This window comes from Neofelis nebulosa, chromosome 9, assembly GCF_028018385.1.
Source record: "Neofelis nebulosa isolate mNeoNeb1 chromosome 9, mNeoNeb1.pri, whole genome shotgun sequence".
In the NCBI taxonomy this organism is placed as follows: Eukaryota; Metazoa; Chordata; class Mammalia; order Carnivora; family Felidae; genus Neofelis; species Neofelis nebulosa.
In genome coordinates, this window is record NC_080790.1 from 119,809,479 (window position 1) to 119,822,103 (window position 12,625).

General features: G+C 43.9%; 1 protein-coding gene across 2 annotated transcripts in view; it reads left to right on the plus strand.

The window, feature by feature from the left end:
* Positions 1–12,625, plus strand: part of CTNNBL1 (catenin beta like 1) — a 162,090-nt gene that overhangs the window by 56,742 nt on the left and 92,723 nt on the right. For both annotated transcript variants that reach the window (XM_058685552.1, XM_058685553.1), the window contains exons 6-7: positions 4,904–4,997; positions 7,890–7,981. In XM_058685552.1, the coding sequence (XP_058541535.1) occupies positions 4,904–4,997; positions 7,890–7,981 (186 nt within the window). The remainder of the gene's footprint in view (positions 1–4,903; positions 4,998–7,889; positions 7,982–12,625) is intronic.

The following is a 12,625-nucleotide window of genomic DNA, read 5'->3' on the forward strand; positions in this document are numbered from 1 at the left end:
CTTGGGGAAGTTACCTAATCTCTCTGCGTTTTGTTTCTTCTTCTGTAAAATGGGGGTAACAGTAGTGCCTGTTGCGTAGCACCGACTTGAGGAATAAATGCTATTTAATAAATCTTTAGAACAGTGTCCAACACTGAGTAAACACCCAATAAATGCTGGCCATTATCTTCATAAAGATATTATGCCTGGTGCGTACCAAGTTCCTAGTAAATGTCAAGCTAAAATGATCTGTGTCGTCTGCCATGCAGCGAGATGTTTGTGAGTATTGGTTGAGTTCAACATTTTTTTCCCGTTTTGACAGATGTTCAAAAAACATTTTGAACAAATACTCAAAAAAACTTTTGAAGGGAATGGACCTAAATAAGACATGGAAGGATAGATGTTTAGTTTAAAAAAAAAAAAAAAAAAAAAAAAAAAAAAAAAGATGAAATAAATAATGATCACGCAAAGCAAAATATTAACGGTTGTGAGAGGTGTCAGCTACTGTGGAAGTGAGGAGGAGGGAGCACTCACTTGTGAGGGGGAAGAATCCAGAAGGTCTGCAGAGCCGCAGGGCACTGTCTGTGGCGTCAAAGGGAGGCTTTCACAGGAGGATGTGTGCAGGTGTCCCAACCAGAGGAGGTGGAAATGTGGCTGGGCCATGATATTGGCCGTAATGGCTAGGAGCCACCGTTTGGTAGAAGGAGTTTCACAAAAGTGGCTTTGGCGTGGAGTCAGGAATTGCCTTCCATACCCATTCTTGCACTCAACTAACCCTACTTAAACATTGCACGTTGAAGTTCTGTAGTCATTTGTCTTGGGCCGGTTGGCAGTGCAATTGTGCTGCTCAGGTGAGGCTGAGGTTGGTGGGTTTTCAGTTGCTCTAAAGGTATTTATTATGTAAGTTTCTGGACCCTATCACTTTTATCCCTCCCCATTTGTATTAATGAATGTCTTCACCTGCGTTTGTATTTGTTCCCAAGCAAAATTCATTTGTTCATCTTTTCGCTGGATGTTTATTGAGTGCTTGGTATATTCTGGACTCTGGGAATGGGGTATATAGCAGTGAGCAAGACTGACAGAGTCTGCTTTTGTGGAGCTCAAATCCAGTGTAGGGAGAAGCAGTAAAGAAACCAGCAAGCCGGTAGTGATTCTCTGTTACATAAAGAATTAAAATAGAATGGTGTGATGTACGATGACTGGGAAGTCACGTTAGGTTAGATAGTCAGGGAAGGCCTCAGTGTGGGATGACAAGAGGAAACCAGCCGTTCAGAATGACCAAGGGCAAGGTGGGACAAGTGCAAAGGACCTAAGGCAGGAATGAGCTTGACAGATTCGAGGAGCAGAAAACTGGTCGAGCACAGCTGGGGCGAGAGGAGAGAGTGCAGTTAGGGCCAGATTTCCTCCGGGTTTTGTGGGCCTTGGTAGGAAGTTGGGGTGGAATTGGCAGTGTGAAGGGGAGTGACTGGAGGATCTAAAGCAAGGGAGTAGTAACATAGTCTGACCTAACATTTTAGGAAGACCACTCCTGGGACAGTGAACCTGGAGGGAGCAAGAGCGGAAGCTAAAATATTACTAGATAGGTGGTAACAGGCATAAATTTTGTGTTCTGACCATATTACCATATGCAACCTCCAGACTTACTTCTTGATCAAGATTCAGTGGATGTGGGAGGTTTTTTTCTTAGTTTTTTAAATATGACGTTTCCAGAACTCATAGTAGATACAAAATTTTACTCCAAACTCTTAGGAAAGCTTATTGGCAGACTATCCAAGATAGAAAGAGAATCCTTCAGACCTTCTCATCTGCCCTTTATTTTTTTCTTTTGTCCTTTTCTCTTGTATCCATCTTCCCTGGTCAAGAGGAAAAGGATCTGATCATGTCCTTGGACTTTGTCAGAGTAGGACCCGTGGAATATTGTTCAGGAGACCTCCTAACGAGCAGAAGTAACCAGTGACTTACCAGAAGACGTCAGGCTGAGGACAGTCATGATTTCCAAGGCCAGGGTTGCTCTGGCTGACACTTTCATCCCTGACCAGGATTTGTTTTTCGTTTCAGGGTTTAGTCACAGGTAAAATTGGCGTGATGGTGGTAGACCCAAGGGGCTGGAAGGAGTAAGACGGAATGCTGATTTGTGCTTCTTAAGGTGATATCCAGAGCTATGCATAATATAAATATTTTTCCAAGGGTTTGCTGAGCTAAATGTATTTTGACTGCTTTGACCCTTCTACAATCAGGTAAAATTGCATTTAACCCGGCTCCACATAAAGTTTCATACTTTGCAAGCTTGCAAAGCCTGCCTGTTAGAAGTTAGATTTCTGTAGCAAAAAAGAAAAAAAGGAAAAAAAGATTTTCCTCCAGCCAAATGCCCACTGTCCGGAACCATTCCGTTCTGGGACTTGAATGCGTTGCTTACTGCCACTGTCCCCCACACCATTTTCCAGACAGCAGAGATGGGAAACATGATGAAGAATCAAGGAAAGGAGGAGAAATAAAGCAGATAAAGCAGCAATAAGCAATTGAAACGGGTGAAGCTGTTTGCAGAACCGACAAGACTGTGATACCCAGTGGATTTGCAGTGTCTGCTGCTTTAGGATTGAGGGAGATTATAAGTCAATCAGGGTGATTTAGGGAAAAACAAACTGTGACATGGTTCATATTTCCCCCCCAGATGTTTTTCTGTTTCCTGTCACATACACTCCAATTGTCCAATTAATTAAGGAAAACCTTGCAGTGGATTTCTTTGGTGAAGCTTTTGCTGGCTGTGAGATTTGAGAGGAAGATTGCATATCTGCTTGGGATAAGAGGGGAAAACGGCTCATTCTGGTATTTACGGGCACCCTCGCTCAATTCTGGCAGCAGTGTCTTCTCAGATCTGCAGCTAGTGTCTTTCGTTGTTCTTCACACCATCAAGGGCCGAAAGGGGAGAAACTCTACTTCGTTTGCGATTCAGGTTCACAGATTACTCAATAATTTCAGCTTTTCCCCCCTTGCCAGATGCTTCCTTTAAGCGTCACCGAGAAAGAGTAAAGAGGCCTTAGTTCAAGATCTGTCCTTCTTGCCATTGTTGCATCCTTGGGTCGCCAGGGTGCCCTATTCACAAGCGCTCAGGGAAGTGTCAGTCTCTCTCCTTTCTTTTCCCCTCCCCAAAGCGACAGGGTGTGGTGGGGAAAAAAGAGAGGCATAGAGTCAGTCACTTCTGCCACAAGCTTTGTGACTTTGGTTAGGCTGGCTGGTTAACCTCTCTGGACGTTTGCTCGCTCACCTGTGAAAGCTATGAGGATTACCTGAGAGTAAATGGAGCAAGTTATAGAAAAACCTGATTGCAGTACACAGAGGGAGTGTTTTGTCAGTTTATGTGAATTTAGCAGAATGACGGAGTGTCTGCCTATTACAGCATTGCTCTCCACTTGGAAGAGTAGACCGAGATGAGTCAGGGTTGAGTGGCTGCCTTCGAAGAACCGGAGTTTTTCTTGGTTTTTCTCGATATTCATATCGAATAGTGAATGATCAGATATCAGAAGGGGTAAAGAGCTAGATTCAAACTCTCTACTGTAGGGGCGCCTGGGTGGCTCAGTCAGTTAAGCGTCCGACTTCAGCTCAGGTCATGATCTTGAGGTTCGTGAGCTTGAGTCCCCCCCTCCCGTCAGGGTCTGTGCTGCCAGCTCAGAGCCTGGAGCCTGCTTCGGATTCTGTGTCTGCCTCTCTCTCTCTGCCCCTCCCCTGCCTGCTGTCTCTCTCTCTCTCTCTCTCTCTTTCTCTCTCTCTCAAAAATAGATAAACGTTAAAAAACAACAATAACAACAACTCTCTACTTAATTTTTGATCCAGACCCAGGGTAAGACACGCCACATAGTTTTATTTAATCTTTATAACTTATTCCCATTTCCTAAGTGAGGAAGCTGAGGCAGTGAGAGAGAGGATATGCCACGGGTATACAGCAGGTTTTATCTTCCTGTACATGTACAGGCTTACTTACTGACTACTAATTAGAAATTTGCTACCGGATGAATTCTCACTTCTTGATTACGAGGAGTTTCCTTAGTTACTTTCCTTGGTGTGCATCAGGGTTGCCCCAAGGACCGTCTCCCTACGAGCACAGATTGTGCAGGGAGCAGCATGAAGTGGTGTCAGCATTATTTCACCGAAGAAGGAAGCTTGGTCTTTGCTTTTCTTCTGCCACTGCTCAGTAGCTCTTTGGTCTTGGCTAAGTTGATAATCTCTCTGAATAGCAGCTCTGTGATGTGGCTACTGAAAGTTTCCTATAAGGTTGCGTGAAACAAATGAGAAATTTAATTGCTGTCTTATGCCCTAAATGTAATAAAATGTGAGACATTTCATTATGTTAATACTCTTCTCAAGAAGGAATTAGAAATTCATCAGAAGGAATAGTTTCATTAGAGCTTAGCATAGAACATTAGGAATGTTTTGAGTTCAACCGTAAATTGAGGTCAGGGTAAATTATGGCAAGTAAACCTCCCAGTTAAACACCTCTTGGTGCTGTGGTCTCGAAACAGACTTTTGACTTGAACAAACTACGGACCTGACTTAAGAAGGGACTTTTGCCAGGTGTTTGTTTAAATACCACAGAGAGGTAGAAAGAGGACCGGACTTGATTTCGGAAGGCCTAGGTTCAGGTGCTGGCGCTGCCACTCACCAACTCTGTAACCTTGAATTCTACTTTGTCTCCTTAAGCTTTGATTTACTCATCCTAAGTTCAGGATAATGGTGCCCGCCCTTTCTTTGCCTGGGGGTCATTTCAAGACTCAGAGAGATAATGGGACAGGAGAGCACACTGTAAACCATAGGTGGCCGATTAGTTCTTTCGTTCATGCGGGTGAGAAGTGAGGATGGGAATGGGAACATTTGGGGGACTGTTTTGTGACATGTGTCCCTCTCTCCTCTTGCTTCCTTGTTGCTGAAGGTGGATGGGCAGGTGGTAGCGCTGCTTGTGCAGAATCTGGAGCGCCTGGATGAGTCTGTGAAAGAAGAGGCAGACGGTGTCCACAACACTCTAGGTGAGGGGCAGGTGACCACCGCTGATCCTGAGACGCTGTTTGTTTTGGGGCTTGGTGCTCATTTCCCTTCTTCCTTCATAATCGAGTCAACAGCAGGTGTTTTCTTTCCTTCTGCTCCCAGACTGCCTTTCCAGAAATGAAGACCCTTGTGTAAATTTCATAGAACTGCAGCTCTGGTTTGGCTTGCGGGTAATAAAAGCAGAAATCCACTAAGTAGATAACCTTCCTGGACAAAAACTGGCTCCTTTTAGCAGCGCTTTGCTTTTTTATTTCTATTTTTATTTTTTTAGCTTTAGAACATGTATTTTACCATTTTTAAGCCCTGTATGTTGGTTTCTCTTCCTACTTTCCTTCAGTGAGACTACAAACTTTGGCACTGTCTTTATAAGACAGTTTATTTGAAAAAGAGTCAAGTGTTTGTCTTTTTATGTGTAGTTTACCACGTAAACTGATTGAAATACTGCTGTTAACTTGCATGCACCTTCATCAGTGTTAGTTTAAGTGGACTCTTCTGCAGTATTTCCCTTCCTCCTCCTCGAATCTCCCAGCTCTTTCTCCCTGTAAAGTTGTTGGACCATTAGCCTATTTAAAATTGTGCTTTTGCGGGATGCCTGGGTGGCTCAGTGGGTTAAGCGTCCAACTTTGGCTCAGGTCATGATTTCACGGCTTGTGAGTTCGAGCCCTGCACCGGGCTCTGTGCTGACAGCTCAGAGCCTGGAGCCTGCTTCAGATTCTGTCTCCCTCTCTTCTCTGCCCCTGTCCTGCTGGCTCTTTCTCTCTCTCAAATATAAATAAACGTTAAAAAAATTTTTTTTGATGTTAAATAAAATTGTGCTCTTGGGTAGTCCTCCTTATCACTAGTCATGTCTTATTAAAAAATAAAAAACAAAACAATGGTGACATACCTTTAAGCAGAGCTTGAGAAATAAATGAGGCCCAGCTGAAGCGGAAATTTTGATGAGGTCAGATTTTTCTCTCAGCTCTTTTTGTCTTCCACAGATTTCTCTCGTAGTTTTATATTCTCTTCTGTGACCATTATCATAAAGAAGAGGGGAGGCATAGCACCTAGGGAGTAAGAGAAGAGAGAACACAATAATCTGTAACTTGGGGGTTGGCTTTAGTCTAGAGCTAGAATTTGGCATTGCCATCTGTTAGCCTAGTACTGGATTTTGCTGAATAGATAGTTTATCAGAAGTTTTAACTGACTGTTAACAAAAAAGGGGCCTGGTATAATGGAAAAAGCACCAGGCTGGCAGTCTGTAGAGATCTGTGTAGTTTCAGCTTCGTTACCCACCAGCAGCCCAGGAGATTTATCCCTCTCTCATTTATTGAGCACCTGCTGTCTGTGAGGCACTGTGCTAGGCACTGGGGTAGATTAAAGAGGAATTTGGCATGGTCCTACTCCTGAAGAAGCAGACTGATGGGAAAGCCTTGAACAGAAAGGAAAGGCAATACAGGGTGAGAAATGGATAATAGGAGTCAGTGCAGAGCAGTATGGAAGTAGGGGAGGGTTTGCAAAGGTAGCTGATTGGAGCTAAATATGAAGACGGGTGCATTTTGACAGAGAAATGAGAGAAGGGCCTTTGAGTGGGAGAGAGTCACTTGCAAAGCCATGAAAGGGCTTGGGCTTTGGAGAAAGAGTAGAAATGGACTGTGGCAGTAGTGGGAGAGGACACGGAGGCAGGGGTTTGCCCAGATCATGGAAGACCTTGTAAACCAAGGCAAGATGATTGGATTTTACTCTGGTGGGCAGCAGGAAGCCATCTAAAGCGCAAGCAGAGGAATGAGGTAAGGGCATAGAAGACTAATATGAAGGAGTTGGCTTTCCTAGAAAGTAACCTAGGGTATTGCGGTGATCCTCGTCTCTCAGGGATCTTGTTGCTACTCTGCTTCCGTGACTTTGTATTCCATTCCCTGAGGGGGTGGCCCACTGAGTCTTTAACTTGCCACAGGCGAGGCTGACAGGGGCCGAGGAGTGAGGAAGAATGTAAGAGGCATAGTGATTTCTTCAGCCCTTTCTCCTTCAAAACTCAGACCTGATGTGTTCTGGGCATTGGGTTAGAGAACCTGGAACTAACTCTGTCTCCTTTATAATAGTAACATAACCTGGGTTATGGAGCAGAAGGGGCCCTGAAGGAAGTGAAAGCATTGGATGTGTTAGAATGCAACTATAGGGGATTTTTTTTTTTTTAAGTGTCCTTTTTTAGTATCGTAGTCATGTAATAACTTTATTTTCCTTTGGCCTCCTAAGTTTTAATTTTTCTATTAGGCAGCAATTTGGCTGTTGTAAAAGATAGCAGGACCAATTATATTTGCTTCCGCGTACCTGACAGTTAACTCTGCCAGCATGGCCTTTTCCCTCTATGCATATTATTGTGTTCAATTAAGATCATGCTTGCTTCCCTTGTAATGTCCAGAGAAAGAGGACTGAAAATGAATGACTCTGGAAAGGCAGAGATTCTGAATTCACCATCCCTGGATTTTTTTCTAAGGCTTCTTACCTAGTCCCCTGTCCCTTCAGTTACAGGTCTCCGGGACACCAGCACAGTGAGGACTGAGAAGGCCTTCCTAGGCAGATACACACCTTTCTCTGTGTCCTGCTCTGGTGTTGTTCCCTATTAGCACAGAACATCTATCGCTTACTTCTTTCTGTGAATTTCATCATTTTTAGTTACACGTTTTACTTGCAACATAACCTAAAAAAAAAAAAAAAAAAAAGCAAACCCATAGCATCTCCCTGGTTTATCTAGAAGTGACAACACGGGCATCTGGCTGGGAGGCATACAGGAAGTGGGAAGAGGAATATGGTGCCTGTCGTGGGAAGGGCGGCAAGCTTGTTGCAGACGGAAACGTCATTGCCCTCCCTGATGACTGCTGTCCGTCTCCCTGCAGCTATTGTGGAAAACATGGCAGAGTTCCGGCCTGAGATGTGTACGGAGGCCGCCCAGCAGGGTCTTCTGCAGTGGCTGTTGAAGAGGCTGAAGGTAAGTTTGGCCTTGTGGGGCTGCAGCTCCAGAACCTCTCTTCGCTCTGGGCGTGGCTCAGGCCAGGTCACTGGCACAGATTTTTATCCCTTTGCTGTGTGATCTCCTTTGGGAATCTTTTGGGATCCCTCGCCCCTTTCTTTGCTTCTCCTCTTTTTGTTTCAAGAGAAAAGCCTTTAAAGGTAGCCTTTTAATACCTCTGAAAATATTACAAACATTTTTTTTAATGTTTATTTACTTTTGAGACAGAGAGAGACAGAGTGTGAATGGGGGAGGGGCAGAGAGCGAGGGAGACACAGAGTCCGAGGCAGGCTCCAGGCTCTGAGCCGTCAGCACAGAGCCCGATGCGGGGCTGGAACTCACGGACCGCGAGATCGTGACCCGAGCCGAAGTCAGACACTCAACCGACTGAGCCACCCAGGCGCCCCAATAAACACTTTATAAATACAAATAAATTCACTGGTACAGAAAGCATAAAACTGGAGGTAAAATCTCCCTTCAGCAGATTCCTTCTGGTTCCACTTCCCAGAGGCAGCCACTGTTAACAATATTCTCTCTCTCCTTTCCTGTACACACATTTTGTGTGTATAGGAGTGTGTGGGTGTGTTTCACAAACAGAATTTTACAATATTTTATTTTGCAGGTTGGTTTTTTTTCACTGAACTAATAGCTGCCTAGTATTCTGTTTTATGCATATACCAAAATTAGTTTAATCATTCCCCTTTTTATGACAGTTTTTCACTGTTGTATGACAGTTTTTCACTGTCACAAGCAGTGCTGCAGTGAATATTCTCATATACACAGACACATTTTTTTCTTGCACACTTATGTTAGTTTATCTGTAGGATCAATTCCTAGAAGTTGAATTGACAGATCGAAGGATATGTTCACTAACACATCTGGTGGGCATTGCAAAGTTGTCCTGCATAAAGGCTGCCTCACTGACTTGAGAGTGTCTGTTTCCCTTAGCAACATTGGGTACTATCAAACTTAAAATGCTACTAATCTGCTACGTGAAAACTGGTATTTTATTTTATTTTGGAGTTTTAAAATCACGGCAAGAATATTGGCTTCCACTTGTTTATTAGCCATTTATATTCATTTCTTTCAGCTTACTATTTAAATTTTTTTTTTAATGTTTTATTTAGTTTTGAGAGAGAGAGAGAGAGAGAGAGAGAGAGAGAGACAGGGCGCAAGCTGGGGAGGGGCACAGAGAGGGAGATACAGAATCCGAAGCAGGCTCCAGGCTCTGAGCTGTCCACACAGAGCCCGACTCGGGGCTCGAACTCACGAACCGTGAGATCATGACCCGAGCCGAAGTCAGACGCTCAACTGACTGAGCCGCCCAGGGGCCCCATCTTTCAGCTTACTATTTATATCCTTTGTTCGTGTTTATATTTCTGTTGAATTTCTTACTCTTTCCTTATGAGCATAGTCCTTTTGACTGTCTTTTTAACAATTAGTGGTGTCCCATGGAGTAAATGAGCAACAAGAGGGGCAAGGGCTTCTCTGAAAAGAGTAGTTTTAACCAAAGGTGTGATGAGAGGCAGTTTGGGACTGCTTATATGGTCCTCGGGCAGGCAAGGATTCCCAGTTTCTCTGAGAAGGAGGCATTCGTTCATAGATAGAATGATTCTCTAATATTCAGAGTGTGCTTTGCTGTGCTTCAGAGTGTCACAGAGATCCAGAGAGTCTGAGGTACATCACGTCAGATTTACTCCCCGCTGTCTTGGCAGGGCTCGGGAAGAATGTTCCGCTTACAATAGCGTATGCCCTATGATTACCCCTCTTTCTGACCATCTAAGTCTTCCCCAGTCCTACTTATTTAACCATCTGTTCCCATGGAAATCTATAACATGGACTTCTGTAACATGACCTGAGGGTATTCAGCTAGCCCAGATCCTACCGTCAGTGGGTCTGGGCACGTTTGCCTGGCAGAGTATAAACGCAGTATGCGGTTCAGTAGATTGCAACTCCCTCCACACACACGCACGCACGTGTACACGCACCCGTGCACACCTACACACCCTTACCTTCCTTTCAGGAAAAAAAAATCAGGTCTGGTTAATTCATGCATTGTCATCTTTTAACTTCCTTTTGACCTTTTCTCATGAGCCTGGATGCCTTCCGAGTTTAGGACTGGACTTATTTCCCCATCTTTCCTCAACATTCAACACGTTTTTATTCTCCAAAGCCTTAATACATCTTGGGAGTGAGGAGTGGAGGGGAGGAACAGAGTCGAGGAGATGGGGTAGATGGCAAGGGCTGGAGTTGTTGGTAGGGTGGCCGTAGGTGAGAGCTCCAAACTTTTGGATTACAGAATAATCCAATAGCTTTTGTCTCCGAGGTCAAGACTAGTTTTTTTTCAGTACCTTGAGACTTGGTACTGCTTCAGGGATCCTTCCTTAAACCAGAGTGTCAGGCCTCCTCTGCCCTTCGAAAAGCGTTGAAACTTGCCAGTCTTTTTTTGAATTGGTAACAGGAAGGAGAATTGAGACCTTTGGGGGTTTGGCTTGGATTCCATTTTCCTTATGAGAGTAATAGAGAGTCCCATTTGATAGTCTAGTAATCTATTGACTGTTTCCTTTTAGGCATAGTGTTTTTGTAATCCTCGGGGCATAAATAGCCATGTTGCTGTCTCTAAAACAGTTTTTCAAGGTTTCAGGGTATCTAAACATTAAAATGCTATTTGGTTATTTTATTAGTAAGCAAGTGCCCTTAGAAAAATTCTGTGTTTCCCAGAACATTAATAAGAGAGAATCTTGCTTAAGGGTGAGGCCAGCAAGAAGGCATATTTTTATAAAAACAATGCCTTGCTCTTTTTCCTCATAATCTGGGAGCGTGCTTGTTAAAATTTTCACCATCGTAAACATATTGAATCTGAATGCCGGACCTAGAGCCTGATTTTCACCAGTGGAACTCTAAAAAATTAGACATTTCTAGACTCATTGTCTCAGTCTTTGTCTTCTCTGTCTCTGTTTGAGGGAAGTTCCACCTGTGATTCTAATGGACAACCCTCACTAATACCCTCTGCTCTCTGGAGATGTGAACATTTTCATTACCTTTTTTTATTCTGCACTACTCCTGGACTGATTTAAAACTCCATTTTCAGTGTGCTATTCCCTATCAAGAATCTCCCTCTACACAGTCCTGATGCCCTTTACATCAGATCGCACCTTCTCTACCTACTTACAAAGGCCCCTTACGGCCCCTGGTTGGCTCAGTCTGTTAAGCGTCCAACTTTTGATTTCAGCTCAGGTCATGATCTCGCAGTTCGTGAGTTTGAGCCCTGCATCAGGCTCTCCACTGTCAGTGCGTGGGATTCTCTGTCTCCCTCTCTCTCTGCCCCTCCCTTGCTCACTCTCTTGCTCTCTCTCAAAAATAAATAAACATTAAAAAAAATTAAAAGAAAAGAAAATGCCCCTTATTGCCTGGCCTAGTCTGACTTTTTCATTTCTCAGTTTTTTTTTAATTTTTTTTTTTTTTTTTAACGTTTATTTATTTTTGAGACAGAGGGAGACAGAGCATGAACAGGGGAGGGGCAGAGAGAGAGGGAGACACAGAATCTGAAACGGGCTCCAGGCTCTGAGCCGTCAGCACAGAGCCCGACGCGGGGCTTGAACTCACGGACCGTGAGATCATGACCTGAGCTGAAGTCGGACGCTTAACCGACTGAGCCACGCCGGCGCCCCTCATTTCTCAGTTTTTAAATTGTTGGCCTTATTACCTTTCAGACAGACATCTTTTTTTACCGTGCCCCTGCTCTGCAAAGGTCAGAATTATTTTGACCTCTGTATCCGTCTTTGATCATGGTCCTCCCTCCACCAGGAATGACTTCTGTCTTCCCTTATATACTTCTCAGTTATACACAGCCTTCATTAACCACTTTAAATCCCTACTCTTCCATGTAGCTGCCATCATTTTTAGGACTGAAAGGAAATTTATAACTTCTATTGCAGATTAAAAAAAAAAAAAAAGTCGAGACTTATATAGAGATTAAGTGCCTTGCCCAACTTCATACAGCTAGTTAGAGATAGAGCTGGAATTAAACCCGTGAGTCCTGACTTTCTCCACGTACCCTTTACATGGCACTACTTTGCCCCCAGCCCATCCCATGCTTTCTTTTCTGAATATCAACCGTTTTACTTTTTCTATGCTGGTTCCCTTACGAGAGTTAGCAGATCTGTGTTCTAACATGTGCCTATAACTATGACATTTCTCCTCATGAAGCATCTTTTTTTCAGCACCTGGCGGACTTTCATATTGTATGTGCTCACTGTCTTTCTTTAAATAGCCTCCGACTCTTTAAAAGCAAGGACTGTGTTGTGTCTCCATCATATTTGCGACTCCACCCAGTTGTTCTCAAGGTGTGGTTCGCAGCCAGGCCCAGGGATGTCAGAATCACCTGGCAACTTGTTAGAAATGCAGATTCTTGAACCTACCCCTTGACCCCCTGAATCCGCCCATCTTGGGGTGGACTGGCCATCTGTTTTAACAAGCCCTCCAGATGATCTGAATGCATGCCAACGTCTGAGAACCACCCTCCTGGAATACTTCTATTTACACTGCTTGTTAAACCTTGCTGTTTAACTGATCATCCCATATTGATTCAGTAGTCTTTGAGTAATTCTTCAGTGAGTGGCA